Source organism: Saccostrea cucullata, unplaced genomic scaffold, assembly GCF_032062105.1.
Source record: "Saccostrea cucullata isolate Sc308-1 unplaced genomic scaffold, CSIRO_AGI_Scuc_v1 ctg4972, whole genome shotgun sequence".
Taxonomy (NCBI): Eukaryota; Metazoa; Mollusca; class Bivalvia; order Ostreida; family Ostreidae; genus Saccostrea; species Saccostrea cuccullata.
The window spans coordinates 127379-151521 of NW_026919172.1; the positions used below are offsets into that span (position 1 = coordinate 127379).

At 36.1% G+C, this 24143-nt stretch overlaps 2 protein-coding genes across 2 annotated transcripts; both read right to left on the reverse strand.

The window, feature by feature from the left end:
- Nucleotides 1-20807: 20807 nt before the first annotated feature.
- LOC134281451 (uncharacterized protein K02A2.6-like) lies at nt 20808-21551 on the reverse strand. The gene has a single exon (XM_062763919.1). The coding sequence runs from the start codon at nt 21549-21551 to the stop codon at nt 20808-20810; it is 744 nt and encodes a 247-aa protein (XP_062619903.1).
- A 7-nt stretch (nt 21552-21558) lies between these two features.
- Nucleotides 21559-23385, reverse strand: LOC134281463 (uncharacterized protein K02A2.6-like). The gene has a single exon (XM_062763926.1). The coding sequence runs from the start codon at nt 23383-23385 to the stop codon at nt 21559-21561; it is 1827 nt and encodes a 608-aa protein (XP_062619910.1).
- Nucleotides 23386-24143: the final 758 nt, after the last annotated feature.

The window sequence follows — 24143 nt, forward strand, 5'->3', positions numbered from 1 at the left end:
TCACCAGCTCCGAGTTGCTTTTTTTTTAACAGTAAAAAAAGGAACAGTTGTGTTTTCTTGTATTAAATGTCTTTTTTATTTTATTTGAGCACGTTTTAATTTAATAAACATTATGTACATGTAAGCACATGAAATTGCAATAAAATACATTTTTTTTCATTTCTTCTTACTTGTCAGTGATGTTATCTATCACAGATACATCACAGAAAACTGTTATGTATCAGGAAAAAAATGAATGGATGAGATCAAAGGAACCCTCTCAAACAATGGTACAAAACAGCTTGAAACCAGAAACATGAAATAGATTAAAAAAGGATACATTATTACCTTTCAGAAAAACTAAAAAAAAACAAACCAGTAACCCTTAAATCATTTCTGAAAGATTTTAAATGGGCTTTAATCCAAGGAGATGAACTTAAGCGTAGTGGGACTGGCACGGGACCAGGAGATGTACATAAGCATAGTATGACTAGCACGGAAGTGTTTTGTTGAAGTCTTAAATGCAATATTCGTCAGATATTGGAATACAAAATAATATGAAGAAAGTGTTTATTTCCTATTCCAGAACTATCAATTAAGATATTTAGCACACTCCATATCACAATCTGTCCACATTTTGTTTAGAAAATTCCGATATATTGAGACATCTGCAACAGATCTCTGTCTCTTTCTCGTTTACGTTGTGAGAAAATAGGGTCTAAGATTCCCGCGGTAGAGATCCCCTTCACCAATACTGACATGGTGACATCATAATAGAAAAAAATGCTGTGGTTCAGAGATATTTTTTATTGTTTTATTGTTGAAAAGAATGCAGCATCAGAGGTCTGGGAGAATTTGGTCCGGTTGAGTATGTGGACCCTGGAAGAAATGCAAATGCTTTTTGGGTAGAAAAATTTAACAAATGAGTAGTTGAAACTTTGTAAGAAATGTTAAGAAATACAAAACAATTAGAACTTTACTAAGGGTAAACTTGTTTTGTCGGGGCGATGGAGAACTATTTCTGTAACATTGACAGTGTGTATGTACAGACAGACCCCCCCCACCCCCCAAAGTTGATAATTTAGATACTCCCTTCTCACAAATCAATGCATCTGAATACTTATAGAACATTATAGTATTATATTGTAATATTATGGAACATTACTCACCATGCAGTGAGAATCCCGATTTGAAGGATTTGGCCTTTTCAGACAGCAATGCAGACTTCATTTAATCAAAGTACTCAGAAGTACAGACAGCCGGGCTCATTTATAGAGTAGAATCATTATAAATTTCTTACCTGAATCATACGTTTAATAGTTATATTGTATTAAAATAAAGAAAAAAGAATGTCAGATTTAAAATTCTGATGAAAAAATCATTTTAAATCTATCAATATAAATGATAAGACACTGACAGTTAGTTTCTATCCTAAAAGCACGGTCCGATTTTGTCAGAATCAGAATTAATCTGGTACCGCAACTGAATATAAACAAACAGACCAGTCTGGTTCCCTCACCTGCTTTTCTTCGTATGAGTAGAGAACAAAGATACATGTAACATTGATTGTCAAAACTCTTTACACTAATGAACTATGTTCTTTGACTTAAGACTGAAGTTTTCAAAAGTACTTAGTATGTTTATTTATTTAGATAAAACTTCGTTTAATTTTTGTTGCTTTATTTAGAGTTTGTTTTATCTAAAAAGCAGACGGCCCCGTTGGGAACAGGGTTAGAATAGGTCCTCAGTACCCCTTGCTTGTCGTAAAAGGCGACTAAATGGGGCGGTCCTTCGGATGAGACCGTAAAAACCGAGGCCCCGTGTCACAGCAGGTGTGGCACGATAAAGATCCCTCCCTGCTCAAAGGCCTTAAGTGCCGAGCAGAGGCATAAATTTGCAGCCCCTCACCGGCAAGGGTGACGTCTCAATTTCAGTGAAATATTCTGGAAAGGGACGTTCAACAGTATACAATCAATCAAAAGCGGTTCAGAGTTAGAACTATATATTTACACGTACATTTAAAATGGCAACTGTGGGGTTAACATCCTGTCTCTAACAGGATCACATAAGCCGGCCATTGCTCTTTGAGCAATAAAACCGGCTAAAAATTAGACTGTTTCTCTATTGGAAAAAATATTCCAAGGTGGACGGACCCAAGAGATTTTTTTTCTTTGGTATTGACTGATCAGGCATTTAATGCTTGTTTAATTACCAAATTTTACTTTTCGTTGTAAGTGTCTACAATTGTATATTACAGAAGTTTTTCTTACCATTATGAATAATTTCATTGTAAAATTATTCCTTTGTTGCATCTGTATTATTAATTAAAGATTGGTTGTATGACTATTGTTTAAAATTCCTCTCGAGACTTTTTCACTGACCAATTCAGACGCCAACACTTGCCGATGGAGAGCTGCAAATTATGTCCTTTAATCTGCACTTAGGGCCATTGAGCAATGAGGGGCCTTTTTCGTACCGGTAGTGCACTTGCTGCGACACAGATGTCTCATCCGCATGACTGGTCTTCTCGCCCCACAGTTTATTAATTAAAGTGATTATTATGAAATAAAATAACCTACCATTGAATCATACAATTTTTAAAAACAATGATCAAAGCACTAAACTGATGATTGCTGTGCGGTTTGTACTTACGTAACATAAAATTCCTTGTGGATACGAATTATTTAAAAAAAAAAAAGAGGCCCACGGGCCTTATAGGTCACCTGAGTATTATGTAACAACTTTCCAGCGATTGTATTTGGGTAGTGTTTTAAGCCAAAAGCCATGAAATTCACGAATTTAGAAAGAGGCACCATTTGCTTATCAAAGGGCAGATTTCAAAGCATTAATTTATTTTTAGTCAAAGTACCCCCTTGGTACCCCTGACTCAGCAGCCCTGAAATTATCTAGTTTGAAAGAGGACCCTTTCTTCATTATAAGGCCAGCATTTTTTTATGTTTAGGTTTAGTTATGAACATGAGAATAAAAAAGTTCCGAAGGAAAAGGAAATTATTTTTTTTTGATAAATCAATTATTAACATTTGTACATTCTTTTTTATGCTATCTTAATAGGCTCCTTACCACTGGACACATAATGCTAACAAATAGGAAAGTAGAACATTTAATTGCTTAGTTCATCATCTGCCAGTTTGGGCCAGTTATATAAATTTTGTGATGTTGATCAAAATATATTTTAAAAATTCAATTCTTTAAAAGTCTTTCAATTCATCTTCATTTTCCTAATATGTCTTAGGTGAATGTGTAGACATTGTTCTAAAATTTACTTGATGCCTGAAATTATAATTCCTATCAATAAAACAGACAGGAAGTATTGGGGAGTAGAGTCAACATTTTTTCAATTAAGTGTTAAATAATTTTTCTGGCTGACACAAATGATACTACATATATTTGTATATTCTTGCCTTTTACAGGTCCAGTACAATCAGTACATTTAGCTACGTAGGTAGAATTACCTACGTAGCTTTTTTTACCTACCTCAAGTAGCTTTATTTAGCTATTTCAATGTAACTTTTCTTTTTATGGAAAAAAGATAAAAAAAATCGCAGTTAAATGACTATTGATGTTTATACTAGGGAAACTTTAAAAAACATTCCAAGGCAGAGATAGTTTAAACATCGCTGCGTTTGGTCAATTTAGAGCAAAACGTAATTCCATTGTTTGGTTATCTGTCCGTGCGATGAGCCATGACTGAGTATGATTACTTTACATTGTGCTGAATAATTACCAATCTATTATCATGTTAACAAGAACTGGACTTCTTTGTCATTTCATTCAAGGAGTAACTGTTCTAACTGTTATACATAGCCCCAAAACTTTCAGAACTTTGATTGCAATTGCGCAGAAAAAGACATTTCTTCTAGAGGGAATTTTGCATGAATTGTTTTCAGATGAGTTCAAAGTTGAAAATGATCACTGCATCAAAATGATAGTTTTTGCACATCCTGAGAAAAATGCTTTTTATAGAAATAAATTCATTTGGTAGCTAAATCAAGCTACCTGAGGTAGGTAAATAAAGCTACGTAGGTAATTCTACCTACGTAGCTTAATGTACTGATTGTACTGGACCTGTTTTAATAGTTGAATTTTTTTTTATTTCTTCATTTCAGGTTATTGTTTATTTCCTCCTCAAATGGACTTCACTTCTCCCATAGTTTTATTCATTACATCTGATGCATAAGCAACCATTTTCTGAAGAATGATGCTTAGACTGTAAGCTATAACAGAGACCTAAACAATGTCCCTGGCAATATGCAATAGCTACCACGGGCAGTTCAAAACCTGGGGGAGGAAAATAATTTACAGTTACTTTTGAAACGAATACATAATTATCTCACCAGCATGTCATTGTGCAACAAAGTCGTCAGCATTTAATTTGTCCTTTGAACGGGTGAAACGTTTTGAATGGCATTCTTATCGATGAATTTTACACTAAACCATGCTAAATTCTTGGATCTAGCTTTATTTACCCGCCGTTTCATCTAAAAACCGAAAGTGCGAGTTCGTAAATTTGAAATCTCGATCCCGACTCAAATTTGACATCGGAATGAAAAAAAAAAATTTTTCTCTAAAAGTTCAAAACCTTGAGCGGAGGGATTTTAAAACTGAAAATAAAATAAATCCTGGCCTTAGATATGTAATTAGATCATTAGCATATTAACCAAGAGCAAAGGATAAGATGTTCAAAGAATTCATACATTTCACTATATTAGAGCCCCACCCTAAAACAAGAACCCCTGACCCTGGGGCCATAAAATTCACAATTTTGGTAGAGGCACTCTTGCTTATCATAACTATGTACTTAGTTTTTTTAATACCCAGGAGCAGAGAACAAGATTTTCAAAGAATTAATGTATTTTCACTATATAATCAATAGAGCCCCGCCTTAACACCAGAACCCCTGACCCTTGGGCCATAAAATTCACAATTTTGGTAGAGACACTCTTGCTCATCATAACTATGTACTTAGTTGGTTTATTTAATACCCAAGAGCAGAGAAGAAGATTTTCAAAGAAATAATGCATTTTCACTACCTACTTATTTAGCCCCGCCCTAGCACTAGAACCCCTGACCCCAGGGCCATGAATTTCACAATTTTGGTAGAGGATTTATTGCTGATTACAATCATGTAAACAGTTTGACTGCTTGATGTCCAGGAATAAAGAAGAAATTTTTTAAAAATTGCACTAAATTTAGTGGTTTTGGCCCCACCCCTCAGTCCCCAGGGGGGGCAGGGATCATGAAATTCACAATTTTTGTTCCCCTTCACCCATAGATGCTTTGTACCAAATTTGGTTGAAATTGGTTCAGTGGTTGCAGAGAAGAAGCTGAAAATGTTCAAATGTTAACGCACGACGAACGACGCACGACGACGGACGAAAACAGATAGCAATAGGTCACTTGAGTTTACTCAGGTGACGTAAAAAAAACAAGATGTGTTTGTGCAACGCTATGCACCCGGCAGCAAAAAAGTTCGGAAATACCTATTTTCAGCACAAAGGTTTGAGTCAAGGTCATGGACCTTGTCTCATTTGAAAGAACTTAAAAATTTGTCTGTGTATCTTTGTTGTTTATGTGTGAAGATAATTCCTTGACGGATCACATGCAAAAATTTCATGGTTGGAAGGATAGTTGCTGTCATCAATCTCATTAAGAAGTGATGGAGAACTGATGAAAACTTTTTTTGCATCTCAGACTTATTTTTCCGAACTGTACTTATTTCTCTTTTTGCATTTCAGACTTATTTCTATGGCTTCAAGCTCATCCATCCAAGTTTCTTTTTTTCAAATTAACAAAGCGGGAAATGTTGATAATTGACAAATTTTGCCACAACTCTCCAGCTCTGAAGGTGCGATTTCTTTCTTAAAGGGATGGAGGATAGCATCTGTATGCACATTCCATTCCCAAGCTCTGATGTTCCTTCACGGAGACACCGCACAGACAGCTGAACGTTCATCTGCGCTGCTGTCCGGCTTCAAATTGTCGTGCAGGCCCATCACCACTAAATACTTACTTGTAATGTGTCGTACACCGTCATGGATCGTAGGTTTGTTAATCAAGCGAAGATCTTCAAGTCGCGTTTATAAGAGAACTGGTCAAGATCACTGGCCTGCTTGATCTTGTACTCATCATTTGTAACGTATTCTGATTGATCATGGGAAAAAAGCTTTCTCATAATTGAGTCTCTATAAATTTAATTAAAATACAATAAAATATAATAATAACATATCGATGTTTCAAGGATGGTGATTTTGCTTTGTTAATGAAATTCATTATTTCAAGGATGGCGATTTTGCTTTGTTAATGTAATTCATTATATCCGTTAGCTTTACAGAATGTTTAAAACCAACAGGGAAAGAAAATCACTTGGCTATAAGTTTTAGTTAATTATAATCATGTTTACTGGAAGTGTGTTTACCGGTATGAATATTATATGACTTTTAATACAAGATTGAGTTCAATAAATAAATATTGAACACCAAGAAAATCTTAAACTATATTAAGGATGTTTTGTGCCAATTCTTTGTCATAAACATACTCTGTTATAAAATGAATATTTGAAACTAAACGATGATAAGAAAGTTAAAAAAAATATTATCTACTTATCATGAATTGTTCGCCGCTAGTGTTTCTCACTTCTGCATCAACTTGGCAACTGCCTTGACTATCACATAGTCAATTACATCACTTCTTCGTTCTGATTCACGTGTATGTTTTCCAATCTCTTTGTCTGCATGTAATCTACCATTCACGATCCTAAGTTTGAATGATTTGCACATGTGCAATAACATAATACCGAACGATTTTCTTTGTTTTGTCCTCTGAATAGCGTTCCATTTTATTTAACTCTACTTACCTTTCAACGGGATATCCTTAAAATGAATTCAAAAACTATGTCAAATTTCGAATACATGGATATAATGAAGGACCAGTCTCCGGGGCCATAAAATTTAGCAAGCTCACTTTTGAGATCAAAATGTGAGACGGTCTAGGATTTTGGTCTCATTCTCACGTTAGGTGTGCCATAAAAATTTGCCGTCTCGGTCTCAGTCTCACTTTCTTGGTTTGGTCTCACTTTTGAGCTCAAAAATTTAGACCACATAAAAGGTGTCTAACTTCATAATTTTTGGTCTCACTTCCAATATGGTGTCTTCGGCAGCGAGATTAAATATTTTCAACATCATACAGCTAAGGAGGAAGGCACCTAATCCACGAGGTTTTCGAGATCGGTCGAACCTTTTGGAGGACATGGATGAGGAGGAGGTTTTTTCTCGCTTTCGCTTTAATTTCGACCAGCGACCATTCTATTCCTTGTCGACTTGTTATTCAATGACATCAACCATCTAACAGAGAGGAATGTGGCGCTATTCCCCTTATTACAGGTTCTTGCAGCTCTGTGCTTCCTTGCCACGGGTTCGTTTTACATGATCCTTGTGGGAAGAATCCTTGGGCATTGCCAATTCAACGACTGCTTGACTTGTGTGTCGCTTGTTGGTGGACATGAACGGTACATACATTAGTTTCCCTGCAGATACCTCAACTTTCAAGAAAAGATTCTTCGATATAGCAGGTTGGTGTCGGAACTTTTCTACTTTCACTTTGTATAGGTTCAGAGAGGTGTCCCAGGAGACAGGCTACGACTCTGTGGAAAACAAATTTAAAGATCCCACACAGAAGTCAGCAAGTCTGATCGATCAGGAGGACCCACTACATTTCCTGAAAAATGAAACATTTAACACCACTCCGGATGCCATCATCTACAATGAAGAAACGGTACTTATTAAGAATGTACATGATTTCAGAGAAGTGTAACAATGTTATAGACAAAAGATGACAAATAGCTTATTACATCATCTGTAGGTCAGATTCCTGGCTCACTTGAGCTTTTGGCTAAGGCAACCTATATATAAATTAAATCATTTTTTATGTGAGAGATAACCACCTATAGCTAAAAATAATTAAGAATTCATCTTTCAATAAAAAGCACTTTAAATATAATTTGAAATTTTGTGTAATATGGAGTCATTTCAGTCTGAATGGCAACAGCTCCTTCGAATTACAATGGACCTCCCATGCTTGAGTGAAGATATGTCATAACTGCTAACCTCATCATGGGAGGGAGTGAGCGATCTCCTTAAAGCTCTGGATCTCATGTACCCTTATATGTTAAAATTCTTATAATGGTATTCATACATTGTAGATGAAGCTTACATTCCTAATGGTGGGTCACAGCCATGAAGACATCGATCAGATGTTCATCTATATCAGCAGGAAGGGCCACACACAGAAGATCAACCTGACACATCTTCATGAGATGGCGGATTAAAGTTTCGGTCCCAAACTAGATGTCCAGCACCTAGACAATCTCTGGAATTACAGTGGAATGACAGTCATGGACAGAAGTCTGAGAGGATATGTCTTCAGGATCTTCAAGAAGTCCGGGAGAGTGATGCTGTCCTACAAAGACTGGCCAACTTTTCAAGAAGTGTATCGCGACGGCGACCTTAATGATTTGGTGCCAGAATTTGCAGATAAGCCAGATTTCGTGGAGCCAAACTTTACAAAAATCAACAGCATTACCGACGAGATGAGCGGGATCTCCCTACGTGGGCTGAAACTGGAAGATTAACTGCTGATGAGGTAGACTGGTGGAACTCCTATCTCACTTCAATATTAAACCAGAAGTCTCTGTCGAGACTGAAGCTCTACTGGTTTGAACTTATAGCAAAGGAATAGAAAAGTACTTAAGCAGCTGGGATTTGAAACTTTACAACAGCAATAAATAGAATAATGATCATTGATAAAGTCTCTTTATGTTCTTTGTGTAGTCTACTTGAGTGCCAAGTTATATTGAAATCAGACCAAAACTGTGGGAGGAGTAGCATTTTGAAACAATTTTACACACATTCCAATTTTTAGTAACCACGGCAACACAGTTCATCAAAATTAAAATTCGATACACAGAATTATGTATCTTAGTGTATTCTACTTGTGTGCCAAGTTATATTGAAATCAGACAAAAAATGTAGAAGGAGTAGCATTTTGAAAGAATTTTGCATACATTTCTTTTTTTAGTAACCACGGCAACATAGTTCATCAAAATTAAAATTCGATATACAGATTCATGCATCTTGGTGTATTCTACTTGTGTGCCAAGTTATACTGAAATCAGACCAAAACTGTAGGAAGAGTAGCATTTTGAAAGAATTTCACAGAAATTTCTATTTTTAGTAACCACCTCAACACCGTTCATCGAAATCAAAAACCGATACACAGAATTATGTATCTTAAGGTAGTCTACTTGTGTGGTAAGTTATACTGAAATCAGACCAAAACTGTAGGAGAAGAATAATTTTGAAAGAATTTCACAGAAATTTCTAATTTTAGTAACAATGGCAACACCGTTCATCGAAATCAAAAACCGATACACAGAATTATGTATCTTAGTGTATTCCACTTGTGTGCCAAGTTATATTGAAATCAGACCAAATCTGTAGGAGGAGTAGCATTTTGAAAGAATTTCACATAAATTTCTATTTTTAGTAACCACGGTAACATTGTTCATCGAAATCAAAAACCGATACACAGAATTATGTATCTAAGCGTATTCTACTTGCGTGCCAAGTTATATTGAAATCAGACCAAAATTGTAGGAGAGTAGCATTTTGAAAGAATTTCACAGAAATTTCTATTTTTAGTAACAACGGCAACATCGTTCATTGAAATCAAAAACCGATACACAGATTTATGCATCTTAGTGTATTCTACTTGTGTGCCAAGTTATACTGAATTCAGACCAAAACTGTAGGAGGAGTAGCATTTTGAAAGAATTTCACTGAAATTTCTATTTTTAGTAACCATGGCAACACGGTTCATCGTAGTTAGAATAATCTAACTGTGTCTCGGTACAAGCCCTCACCACAGTTAGAATACCACCCATATACTCGCAATGTAGCAAAAAATTGCAGAATCGCAACGAAACGATTTTGAAGGAGACAAACAGATCTGCACAGAAAATAATTTATAAATTAATCAAAACAAACCTTTTTGAGATTGCTTATGCCTTTTATCCCAAAAAATAATCCACAAAAATACGAAAATCCAATAAAATTTCTCAACGTTTTTCTCTCAATATTCAAACCTGTCATGTTTACATTCGGAACTTTCTAGATTGTTCCTAGTAAATGCACTATGCGGGTTATTCTTTTTGCTACATTACGAATACACGGAACGAATTCTATCGTTAAACCGGGTCCGTAGGACAATATCATTTTAACGATAGAACATTCTATCTAAACCGGGTCCGTAGGACAATATCATTTTAACGATAGAACATTCTATCTAGGTTCATCGAAATCAAAAACCGATAAACAGAATTATGTATCTTATTGTTGTTTACTTGTGTGCCAAGTTATATTGAAATTAGACCACGACTGTAGGAGGAGTAGCATTTTGAAAAATTGTTTACAGACAGACGGACGCCGGACGTATTACTATCGCATAAGCTCTTCTGGTTTCTGACCAGTAGAGCTAAAAAGAAGGATGGCCGCCCCTTGCCCATCGCTCCATCTACCCTTCCAAGGTACAGTGTCCCAGAACAGAGTCCGCGTTGCTATCAACCGACACATGGAGAGGCTTCAACGTTCAAGCAGGATACAGGTCACTGGTAGGGGAATCCAACATTCGTAGGTATTTGCAGACCAAATTATGACGATGAGGAACAAGATCCTCTTACAAAACTGTGAAATTCATGTGAATACTCTCATTGATGTAAAAGCATCATGGACTTGTATTTATTTATTTTCATCAAATTATAAGATTGAATTGAATGCACCAGAATATTCTATATTTTTGTTAACAATGTAGAACAGTTATCAAAAATATTCTTGTGACTGATGTCTATATTGTGATGTTTTATAAAAGGTGCTATTGTCCAACAGGCCAATCAATTTTATGGAAGTTGCACTTGTGTATTTATATTTACATAATGAATATTTACTGAATACAATATAATAGTACCATTCCTTGCAAGTCATATTTAAATTGATATATTAAGTGAAGTTACTATTGGTAGAGATGTTCAAGCTAATTTAATTGAAAAAAAGTTAGTAAATTATTTGTAAATATTTTTGTTCGAGGAAAACAACAGAAATGAAAGGAATTGTAAAGCATATTTTTTTTATTCTTCTTTTAATGAACGGTAAATATGGGACACAGTAGATCATGTAGTCTATTTAATCAAATAAAAGATTTCCTATTGCAGAATGAGTTCCTGTTCATCTGAGACAGAATACTTGGTAACATATACCGACATTCAGAAAAAAATTAAGGTGTGAAATCCATAAAGCATTTGCTTCCTTAACTGAAGAGAGAATTCAATTTATTTATGAGGAGGAATTGATTTTTAAAAATGTTTTATGGGTAAACTATCAGTTTTAAATCACCAGAAGCAGTGCATTGATAGAAGACCAAAGTTTTTACACCGCTGGAATAATTGTAGGTAATGAAATGACAACCTACATCTAGTATAAGTCTCATTGAAGTCTGCGGAATGCATAATGATAGCAAGTTTTATCTATGACTTTTCCGATTAATTAGGGTTACGTATTATAAAAAAAAGTGTAAATTTGCCGAATTCTGATCCGTGTGCTGCCTTAGCAAACCGGCGTTTCAACGTAAATTAATTGCAAGCAGACTTCCTTTTGTATTATTTAGTTATTATCTTGATTATTTGTATAATGTAAAGGAAGAGAACGTTAGTGTTCATATTGCAACTTAAGAGCTTCAACTTTTGAAGCAGTTAGAACAAAATGAATCCTTATGAAAACCTTATGATGATATTAATTAAATGATGTACTAACTGATAGGATTTTGAATATACATATAAAGCTGGAGAGAACTTCTCAATTACAACAATGCATTTTTTGTACTTTTTTTAACCTACTTAAACGATTGATTGTATACTATTTAACGCCCCTCTCCAGAATATTTCACTGATATGGAGACGTCACCATTGCAGGTGAAGGGCTGCGAATTTAGGCCTATGCTCGGCATCTACGGCCTTTGAGCAAGGAGGGATCTTTATCGTGCCACACCTGCTGCGACACGGGGCCTCGGGTTATACGGTGTCATCCGAAGGATCGCCCCATTAAGTCGCCTTTTACGACTAGCTAGAGGTTACTGAGGACCTATTTTAACCCGGATTCCCATGCGGCACCTACTGAAATGAAGACAATCTCAAATAAGGCAGAAGACCCCTCGAGACTTATATTTGTACAAGGATGTGTCAGGATAGGGGTATGTAGTGCCTTCCTAGTTGGTGGAGGGGTAGTTACATATGGAGGTACCTTCAGACATCAAAGATGCATTTACCTACCCATTTTCTCATATTATATACGATTCGAAGAATTACCAGATACTTGGGATTTTGCAGGTGTACATCCTTACAGAAAGTATCATTGACTGGCTTGTGTAATACTTCCTCATCACACGGTTCCCCCGGGTTCTGTCCATCAACATATTCCCAAGGCTTAAGATGAGGGGTTCTGTTTAAGATGAGGGGTTCTGTTTGGGCCACTTGAGATCCATGGTCAGGCTGCATGATAGTGAAAACTTTTTTCACAAAAGACGTCTTAAAGCCTGGTCCGATATTCGTCCCACTAACGTCTTACTCTGTATATTGAGACTGATTTGGCTTGAATATGATTCATCAGCATCATACTTTGGGCATAACTTTTGATGTCTCTTCAGGTTTTTAACTGATGCCAAGCAAAACACCTTGGACAAGGACCTACAGCATTAAGATCATACCCCCTCTCTGTGCTTCTTCTGGAAAGGATTACTGTATTTCACCTTTTCCTTCCTTTACCACATTAATGTGTTGATGAATACTACGAAGGCGTAGCAGTTAAATTTTGGTCTTTATTTTTCATTTTTTTTTTCTTTCGTCATGTGGAATTAACCTTTGGAAGAGTCTGTACTTCTAGTTCATTCATGTGGAGAGAACTCATTAATGATGCGAAAAATTGGATTGCATCTGCCACAGAAAATACAAGGATGGTGTGAATCATACACTCCTTCAGTCTTCTTCCGTTTGCCCAATTTGGTTGTTTGGCTTTTCCTTACCAGTTTAGCAAATATCTTTGGAAAATTTTTATCATAAGCAACAATCTCAGGATTTATATTTAACTCATCTGAAGGGATATCTGCTCATTTAACAATGGTACTGAAGCAATTGATATTGATCTAGAAATACCTAGTCCTTCTTGCACGTGTTATGACTAACAGAAATATTATCTGCCATGAAAACACATGCTTGCAGTATTTCAGCAATATCCAAGCTGGGACTGGGACCTTTCACCATCTGAGTATCGTGATGCCCCGCACTTTGACCTTGACTTTGAAATTGTGGACTCCAATCAAAACTCTGAGTTTAAAAAACCATCTTGTTCACAAGAAACATTCCCAGAAAGTCCAATTCTGACAGGTGAAGGATCCAGCAATGGCAAAGTTCCAGAAAGAAGAGAAAGCCAACTAACAGATGCCCCCATCAAACACCAAAGACTGGCGTCATTGCCGCGAGCTTATTAAACAAATTCAGGGCAGCATAATGAATGTTTATGGACTCAATTTTGGCAACGTTGTACAACAACTGCAACAAGTTGTCAATGTTTAAAAGGAAATTGAACCAAGAGATGATGATCTTCCTGTACTAATGCGACCAAACAAAAGAGGATCAGAAGCGTGGATGAAGTCCCCCATGGTAAGAGTTTAATTTTAGACAGTGCTAAATAAATTCTAGTTAGTGCATACACTAGCTGTTCGAATATATACTCAACCTGAACCGAGACGGTATAGTGATGCAACCACAAGCCATGCATCCAGTAAACCCGTATGTCCCACATGTAACTGTGGATATAAACATACGAAAAAGAAGTGTCCTGCGCACGGGAAAACCTGCAAGCTTTGCCATAAACGTAACCATTTCGCCAAAGTTTGCCGTAGCAAGAAAGTTCCTTCGAACCATATGCAACTGGAACAAAATATCTTTTATACAGTCATAGCTCTAATGACAATTTTACTGATTTGTTTGTTGATCGTATCAGTGTAGTTCATGCTCTTCACAAATCTGATGTGCGATATGAACAAAAGCAAGCATTTACACATGTCACAATAGGTCTAAATAAATAAAATAATGTACAAGTCAAATGTGAGCTTTACACTGGCTCACAAGTTAACGTTATACCAGTATCTATCTATAAACAGCTAGGTGTTGCTGATCAGTTGAGTCCGTCGTCTGATTTGTCTGGTTATGCCTGGTCACCAGTTAGAACACTAGGTTATTGTACAGTAGCTGTTAAGGTTGGAGACAAGATATTTCACACACAGTTTCATGTTGTTGACCCTGACAGTAGACATGCCCCACCTATCCTCGGACTTCCATCATGTATGAATATGGGACTTGTTAGGTTTGTTAATTCATTGTCAGTTAAGTCGACTTTAACAGACACAATTGCAGACAGTGTACTAGACAGGGAGATTATTTTGACACAGTTTAAGGATATCTTTGAAAGGTTAGGGTTATTCCCAGGAAATGTAGCATCCATATTGATCCTGATGCTAAACCCGCTGTCCACCCCCCTCGTACAATACCACAGGCTTTGAGTGACAGGGTAAAAACTGAGTAAGACCGGATGGAGAAGTTACAGGTCATTGCTGTACGAATCTGCCTTGACCCAGGGACTTAACAAGGTCATTAAATGACCCCATTATCCCCTGAAAACTCTCGGTGACATTTTACCTGGGTTATCTGAAGCAACGTTATTTCACCAAGCTCGATGCGCGCTCAGGTTATTGGACTATTAAGCTTGATGACATTTGATCTACCTGACTACAGAGATATGCTCTAACAGAAATGGTTGAGACAGCTACCTTACTACAGAGATATGCTCTAACAGAAATGATTGAGAGCTTCCCTTTGAGCTACCTTACTACAGAGATATGCTCTAACAAAAATGATTGAGACAGCTAGCTTCCCTTTGAGCTACCTTACTACAGAGACATGCTCTAACAGAAATGATTGAGACAGCTAGCTTCCCTTTGAGCTACCTTACTACAGAGAAATGCTCTAACAGAAATCATTGAGACAGCTACCTTACTACAAAGATATGATCTAACAGAAATGATTGAGACAGCTACCTTACTACAGAGATATGATCTAACAGAAATGATTGAGACAGCTAGCTTCCCTTTGAGCTACCTTACTACAGAGATATGCTCTAACAGAAATGGTTGAGACAGCTACCTTACTACAGAGATATGATCTAACAGAAATGATTGAGACAGCTAGCTTCCCTTTGAGCTACCTAACTACAGAGATATGCTCTAACAGAAATGATTGAGACAGCTAGCTTCCCTTTGAGCTACCTTACTACAGAGATATGCTGTAACAGAAATGATTGAGACAGCTAGCTTCCCTTTGTGCTACCTTACTACAGAGATATGCTCTAACAGAAATCATTGAGACAGCTACCTTACTACAAAGATATGATCTAACAGAAATGATTGAGACAGCTACCTTACTACAGAGATATGATATAACAGAAATGATTGAGACAGCTAGCTTCCCTTTGAGCTACCTTACTACAGAGACATGCTCTAACAGAAATGATTGAGACAGCTAGCTTCCCTTTGAGCTACCTTACTACAGAGACATGCTCTAACATAAATGATTGAGACAGCTAGCTTCCCTTTCTACCTTACTACAGAGACATGCTCTAACAGAAATGATTGAGACAGCTAGTTTGAGCTACCTTACTAGAGATATGTTCTAACATAAATGATTGAGACAGCTAGCTTCCCTACATAGAACTCATTAATTAATCCTTGGCTGGATGAATGTCCACTAATTACTATCAAGGGATAAATGGATCTTTACTTTCTCTTTTGTAGTGCAATCAAAATGTGCATGTTTTTGTATAACTTTGTTACACCTGTACAAAGATTAATACTGAAAAAAAAAGGTTCCTGCATGATTATTAGATTTGAAGGGACTATCTACCAATTTTTTTTTTTTAATTCTTGATTTATTTTGAATTGATAATAGACTAAATGTTTCAATCTGAAATTCAGATGGAGAATGGGCATGCTGATTCCAAATACACTCAATATAATTAATTTTGATTATATTATACATGTGTACAATATCAATTAAGTTTATTATACAATGTCATAGTTTATTATACAGTTTTAAATTTGTATGAAGTTGCTTTTTCTCAAATTCATTAAATAAGTTAGGCTAGTCACTAAAACTATTTACGGCTCATTCCTTAGCCCATTTCCCATGAGACAGAAAGCTGCTTGATCTACCTGTTAGCTCCTTACACTTAACTAATTAATTTTTCTCTAATTTGACATGTGGATTTTTTTTGTTAAAAAAAAAAATTTCTTGACCAGTGCGTGATAATTATATTTTTTCTTATAAAGTAACATTTGTTATGGATTGCCGTAAAGTATTTAATGAATAAATATTTTTTCTTAATAAAACATGTTTTACATAGTGATACTGCAACAGTCTTATATTTTTGGGTTTGTGTAATTCAATAGAAAAGGTTTTTTATTTTATTAAACATAGTTGACAATAGCGTGATATGTTTTTTTTCTTACTTTGTTGAATTAAACATTTTTCAGAATTGAAGTATGCCTTCTTTGCTGGGCAGACAAAAACGGCTACTTAAAATGTATGGCCAGGAAATATGCCTTTTCGATGCAACATACAAAACTATTTAGTACATTATGCCCGACTTTTTTGTATGCGTGAACACGAACTTCGCTATTACACCTTTGGATAATTCATTACAGCAGATAAAACAAAAGCTTCTATCAAAAGAGTTCTGCAGTACACGTTTGAAGAAGTGGAATGCCAACAATGCCAAATTTTTCATGACTGACTTTGATGCATCAGAAATAGGTACTCGAAAGGAAATTCCCCAGGTATCAATAATTTTGGATTATAGAAGATTAAAAATCATGTTATTATTAAAGTGCCGATCAAAATCTGTTAAAATATTTTTCTTGGAAATATCTATCTGTAATTGGTTGACAAATCAACTTTTAGTTATTTTATGGTTTCGCGGGTCAAAGTCTTAATTCTATTGTCTATACCTATAAATAATGTTGTTAATTGTGGGGATGGGGGTTGTATTCTAAAAATGTAATTAAATGTTTTACAATGTGGCTTGTATAAACAACATGTATTTGAGTTGATTTTTAAAATGGTGAAGTTTATGGTTTCAGGTAACGTGTGAAATATGTGACCGTGAATTTCACAAATTCCACTTTGCTTAGGAGATCAAGTCGCTCTCACAGACTACTTCACATCCATGCAGAATGCTAGCATTATTTGGGGATATGATGAATATTCCGGATACAAACCATATTTATGTATTTCATATAATGATTCATTCACACGTAAAAAAACATTTCAGATAGCTCCTGACAAAAAGTTCAAATATTTTTTTGTAGATTGTTTTACACATTTTAAAGGTTCATTTTTTTCCCCTTTTTCATATTTTCATATTAAGATTTATTGGTTTAACAGTAAAGTCGTTTATTTAAGTATGAATCCGAATTATATGCTTTTTCCGGAATTAACTTTTCTTTCCGAAAAATCTACGTAAATCAGTTCTAATAATAGTGTACCGAGACTTCTTTTTCCCTTAATTCAGCAACTGCAGAAACTGACGCTTAGCAGATAAGAAAAAAATCTTCCAAGTACAAAAAAAAACAGTCAAGCTAATAAAAAATATTGCCGACATAATGCCGAAAGTTAAAAAAAAAAATAGAAACGGATTGCCGAGAAAGGGGACATATGACCGAAGTTGAAAGAGGACAAGAGACGAACTTCCAGTCAAGCTGAGGGAAAACACTGTCAGGGACTGTGAAGGAGGCCCAGGGCATTTTGACCCCAAGCGTGGAATCTCCGCAGACCCCAACTGATCAAGAACAGGACAAAGAATCGGGTACGGTTGAAACCCTTGGAATATTAAATGAACATTCAAAGGTTCCAAAGATTGTTGTGAGCTATGAAAACCCGTTAGATTGATTGATTGTATATTGTTTAACGTCCCTCTCGAGAATTTTTCACTCATATGGAGACGTAAAAGGGTTAAATGTTTCACAAGAAGTAAAAAACAAAATTATCAACGGTCAATATGTAGACCTGGCAAAGATGTTAGTAAACGCAATTGATATTCAAAAATAAGCTATTGTCATACCTTTTAAAAATTTAGATATTCAAAAACAAGCTATTGTCATACCTATTATAAATATAGATATTCAAAAACAAGCTTTTGTCATACCTAGTAAAAAAAAAGTAAGAAACATTTTTTCAGCCAAACTGTTGATGTACTGAAGCCCTTTAAGGATACTCTTCAGATCAGTAAGAAAGAAACAAAAACAGAACTTCGGATTTTTTTTAAGCTGTGTTGCAATAAAATAATGTGTTTCAAATATGGTTTACATATCTAATTTGATTTAAATGTTTATTTCACATCAAAAAATCCTTATTCATATAGTTTTTAGGTTACCCGAGTAACTCGGGTGACTTATTGCCATCTGTTTTCGTCCGTCGTCGTGTGACCTGTGTGAACAGTTGAACAATGTCAGCTTCTTCTCTGAATCTGAACCAATTTTAACCAAATTTGGTATACCGCATCTATTTGTGAAGGGAACAAAAAATTTAATTTTGCATCCCCCAGAGACTTGAGGATGGGGCCAAAACCACTAAATAAATGCAATTTTCTTCTTTACTTATGGCCATTAAACAGTCAAACTGTGGGTATCATTGTAATAACCATTGAGTACTCTACCAAAATTATGAAATTCATGCCCCAAGGTCAGGGGTTCTAGTGCTAGGGTGGGGCTAATTATATTTTTTAGCGAAAACGCATTATTTCTTTAAAAATCTTCTCTGCTCCAGGGTATTAAATAAACGAAGTACATGGTTATGAAAAGCAAGACTGTATCTTCCAAAATTGTGAATTTTAAGGATATCTGATCCTCACCCAGGATAGATAGCTCTTTAATTTATGATTTAATTTCAAAAGTCTTAAAATAAAGCTTGAAATTGAAATTTTTTCATGCAACAATTTTCATTTTATGCCTTTACGTATGATTCAATGTTCTTTAAAGTTTTAACAAACGTTATTAAAAAAGTTGACATTTGAACCTCATAAAACTAAGTAAAACTTGCATATTAAGAAAAAAATCAAAATTCTTTAACTTCTTTCAATTTAGCCTTAGTTACCAATGTTTATAAGCATGATTTGAAATTAGAAGTGATTTACGGTGTTTACTTTGAAAGGAAACAGCTCATACACTATGCATTATGAAGCGATGGAAGTAGGTAAGAAAGTAAAGTACCGAATAAGTATAAAAATCATGCAATTTTCTTTAAAAACCTGGATACCTATGATTTTTATTCCTAAAATGTATTTTTTGATCAATAATCAATTAGAAAATATGCAGTAGGTAGATCTAGATCGCATTTCGGTAAAAAATATTTGAGATTTACTAATTTTCCTTATATAATATCATAAAATTTAAAGATGAAGTTTAAAGAAACACCGTGGGTAAATACATTTTACTTTGAGAATTTAGAGACATCTCCGTGAACATTTTCAATTAATCAATGCCTGATTTTTAGAACCTGAGGATCGGATAACCTTAAGGCTCCAGGGTCATGGTGTTAGGAATGAGGCTCAATTGATTACATAGTTATAATTATGAACTAATTCTTAGAAAATCTTTTCTGCTTATGGGTATGAAATAAACTGAGTACATAGTTGTGATGAGAATGAATGCCTTTTCCAAAATTGTGAAATTGAAGGCCCCAGGGTCAGTTGGTCCAGTGTTATGGTGGGGCTCTATTGATTATACAGTGAAAAAAAACATTAATTCTTTGAGAGTCTTCTCTGCTCATGGGTATTAAATAAACTATGTACATTAAATCATAGAAAATGTTCTTTGTTCATTGGTACTACGCAGATGAACTTCCTATATATCTATAATGAACGAAGGACCTTCTTCCAGAATTGTGAATTTCAAGGTCCTTCGGTCAAGGATACCATAGAGGGGGGACTCTACTTAATTAACTGTTCTAAGACTAATTTATTGATAATTGATACAGAATCAGTATGCGCATGTGCATCACATAGGGGATAGTGTCAAAGTCTTATATCAATATATCACAACATCCCCTCTTTTTTACAGAACACAAAATTCAAAATACAATTTATATAAAAAAAATTAGCAGTTATAGTTCAAACAATGTTCTGAATGATAGAAACAAATAATTGTCCACGGTTCATGGCTAAGCGAAACACTGTTTTGAGAAAAAAAATCATTAACATAACATATCTACAACTTTATACATATTTACAGTCTTGATGGAAAATATCTATTTGCACACATAATTGGGTGTTTAGGTGGCACTATTGTTCTTAAACTCCTGCGGACATTTGGCTGCGAAAACTGATGTTTCTCCTAAGGTTTTTCATTGTCTTTCACTGTCAGCTCATTCGTTTTGTCATGACTGTTGATGTCCTGGGGATCGTCCATATGTAAGTCTTCAGGAGGTGGAACTTCTCTGGATCAGCTCAAGTCCCTTCGGTTTCTCCGATACTGTACATCTATGTCCACTATGTATGAGCGCGGTAGTGTGTGTTTTTTAACACATTTTCCAAATTTCCATTTGTCGTCTCCGAGTCTGGTAGGTTTGACTCGATGGTAGTCACCTGAGCATAGTTCCGCTAGTGGTCTTGTTCCTTTGTCATAATACCGTTTCGACGTCTTTCTCTTGATCCTGATCTTGGTTTGTACATTTTTTTGAAATCGGGTTTAAGAAGCTGGTGTGCGATTGGAAGAGATGATCTTGTTCTTCTTGACATTAGCGGCTGAGCAGGACTACATCCCATGTCTTGAGTTCGGGTATTTCTCCAGTCTAATATGGCTCTCCAAAGGTCTTCCTTTTCCTTCATTGATTTTTTGATGATCCCTTTTGCTATTTTCACGGCAGATTCCGCTTTTCCATTTGACTGGTTGTGGTAGGGTGAACTGGTTGAATGTTCGAAATCCCATTCATTTGCAAAGTTCCTAAACGCGTCATTTGTAAATTGCGGCCCATTGTCGCTTATGACAGTGTTTGGAATCCCGTGGTGACTAAAGTGTTTCTTCAGACATTTGATGATGGTATCTGCTGAAGTAGATGAGAGTTCGTTGAGTTCCCAGAAGTCAGAGTAATAGTCGACTGTAATGAGATAATCCTTGTCTCCGATTGAGAATAGGTCAGTTCCTATTTTACTCCATGGTAGCTTTGGTATCGGATGTATCATTAAGGGTTCCTTGGTTTGTTTTGACTGGAATTCATTGCAGATGCTACACTGTTGTACATAATCTTTAATTTCACTGTTCATTGCTATCCAGTAGATAGAATCTCGGGCTTTACGAAGGGAAGCTTCAATACCTTGGTGACTAGAATGTGCTTTAGACATCATCTTGGATCTAAGTAGTTTTGGAATAATAATTCTGCAACCTTTGAAAACTAGGCCGTTCTGAATAGTAATTTCTTCTCTGTAAGTCCAATACTCTTTTGCTTCTTTTGGCCTCTTCTTCAGAGTCTCCACATCCGAAAACAAGTATGTCATCGACTATGACATCTACTCCTTTGAGTCCATTGAGAGCATAATGTTGTCTTCGCTGATACTCTTCTGGTGCTGTAGATATTCCAAAGGGCATGCGGATCCGTCTGTACCTTCCAAATGGCGTCCAAAACGTCGTAAGGAAGCTTCTTTCCTTGTCTAGTTTTATTTGCCAAAATCCGTCTTTAGCATCAAGGACAGAAAATACCTTAGCCTTGCTGAGGCGTGGTAGGATTTCTTCGATGGTTGGCATTGGATAATGAGAGCGCTTCAGTGCTTTGTTTAGATCTTTGGGATCTATACATATTCTAAGCTTATTCGGTTTCTTCACTGCAACCATGCTGCTTATCCATTCTGTCGGCTGTGTCACTTTAGCGATGACACCCAGTTTCTCCAATTCCTGTATCTTATCCTTAAGTGCTCTTTTCAGAGGGGCGGCTACTCTCCGAGGTGAGTGTTGCAAAGGAGTGACGGATTTGTCAATTTCCAGGTGATACTCTCCTGGTAAACAACCTAGACCAGTGAAGACGTCTTTATACTCGGCCAGTATATATTCTTTTGTCAGCTCTTTGTGTTTTTCTTTTCCAGTCACTGAATGGACATTTTCACTCAGCTGTATGATTTTCATCTTATCACAAGCTTCTGCCGACAATAGAGGATATTGTTTGACATCAACAATTTGGAATTCTAGCTTATACTGCTTTCCATTTTGCTCACAATTCACTATTGCTTGACCAAGGGGTTTCATTCGGGATCCATCATAGAGAGTCAGTTTTGAATTACTCTTTTGCATTGGTGGATCTCCATATTGAGCAATGGCGCAAAAGTCCTTGTAGCTTATAAGGTTGCATGTTGAGCCGGTGTCTATTTGGCATTTCATTTCGGTTACGTTTTTCTGCTCTGCAAGTTTCATTTTCATGTTGACAAACCATTGTTTGCCTAAGGACTGTACTGACCCAATGCTGTGTGTAACCTTGAAAGCTGAATCTTCAGAATATGTGTCATCCTCAGAGTCGCTGTTGTCTTCGCCAACTAAATGCACTCGTCGTCTTCCAGGTTTTCTTTCTGAGGCTCTGTTGTCTGTTTTCTTCGAGTAGCTCCGTGATGTTTGTTTACAGACTTTTGCAAAATGGTTCATCTTGTCACACTTGCTGCATTTCTTTCCATATGCTGGGCATGCTGTTTTGTCTCTAGCGTGGTTACCTCCACAATATTTGCATTTCGAAGCATTTGGTTTTTTACTGTCAAATTTCCTTGGCTTTTCTGGCTTTCTTGAACTGTAGTGAACGTTTTCTTTTGTTCCTTCGGATTCTATTTTCTTGAGTTGCTGTTGTGCAACTTCACTGGCTCTGCACATGCTTATTGCTTTCTTGAGGTCTAGCTTTGGTTCTCTAAGCATCCTTGCTCTTGTTGGGTTGTCGTCGATTCCCAAGACTAACCTGTCTCTGATCATGTCATCTGTGAGGCTGCCAAACTCACATGAGTCAGCCAATTGTCTAAGCTTTGTAACATATTGATCTAATGTTTCTCCTTGCTTTTGCTCAGTTGTGTTAAAGATGTATCTCTCATAAATCACGTTTACTTGTGGTTCAAAGTGCTTCCGCATGGCTTCAAGTATTGTTTTTGTTTTCTTGCGGTCTTGTTCTGATATGTCGAGATGCCTGTAAATTCTGTAGCATTCTTTTCCCATAATGCTCAATAATGATGCAACTCTTATGGTGTCATCTTTCTTCGCAGAGCTGTGTAGCTACTTCATAGTTCTCCCATTGTGACTGAAAAAATTTCCAGTTGCTTTTGAGATCTCCCCTAACTTCCATTTTGTCTGGTACTGGGTAATTTGATGCTGCCATGTTTTGATCATTTGATTTCTATTTCCTCTCCTGCACGTGTGTATATTATCTCTGCAGTCAGAGTTGTTTTCCGTAATCTTTCTTGATAATCAGTATTTAGTATAAGAATCTTAAGTTTCAAGTCAGATAAAAATCAAGGCAAGTCAGGGATATCAAAGTTGTCCTACCACATTTATGAAGATGAATCCTTTGTTTGCAGTTCCCGCGTGTTTATCCTAGCATCACAAAAACATCACTGCATGTACTCACATTTATCAAACAGTCATTTAGGCTTTCACAAACGCCTCGCGTGTCGCTTGTCCTCACTAAATGTCTGTGTAGGATTTATGCTAACAAAATTAATCCCTTGCTATAATGCAATGTTTGCTGTGGAGTCTGCACTTCTGACACCATGTTCTAAGACTAATTTATTGATAATTGATTCAGAATCAGTATGCGCATGTGCATCACATAGGGGCTCCTTGGTATTAATCAAGCATTTGTGCTACTGTGGTTTCATCAATATTCATGGACATCAAATTTTGTGGATTTAGTCAAACTTAAGAGTGGTCAGGTCCTTTCCCTTTCAAAGGGGTCTGCAGATATAGCAGTAACGTGA

Excerpts from the sequence above, each read along its gene's own strand:
- LOC134281451 (XM_062763919.1), bottom strand. The coding sequence starts at position 21,551 with ATGATGTCTAAAGCACATTCTAGTCACCAAGGTATTGAAGCTTCCCTT.
- LOC134281463 (XM_062763926.1), bottom strand. The coding sequence starts at position 23,385 with ATGGGAAAAGAATGCTACAGAATTTACAGGCATCTCGACATATCAGAA.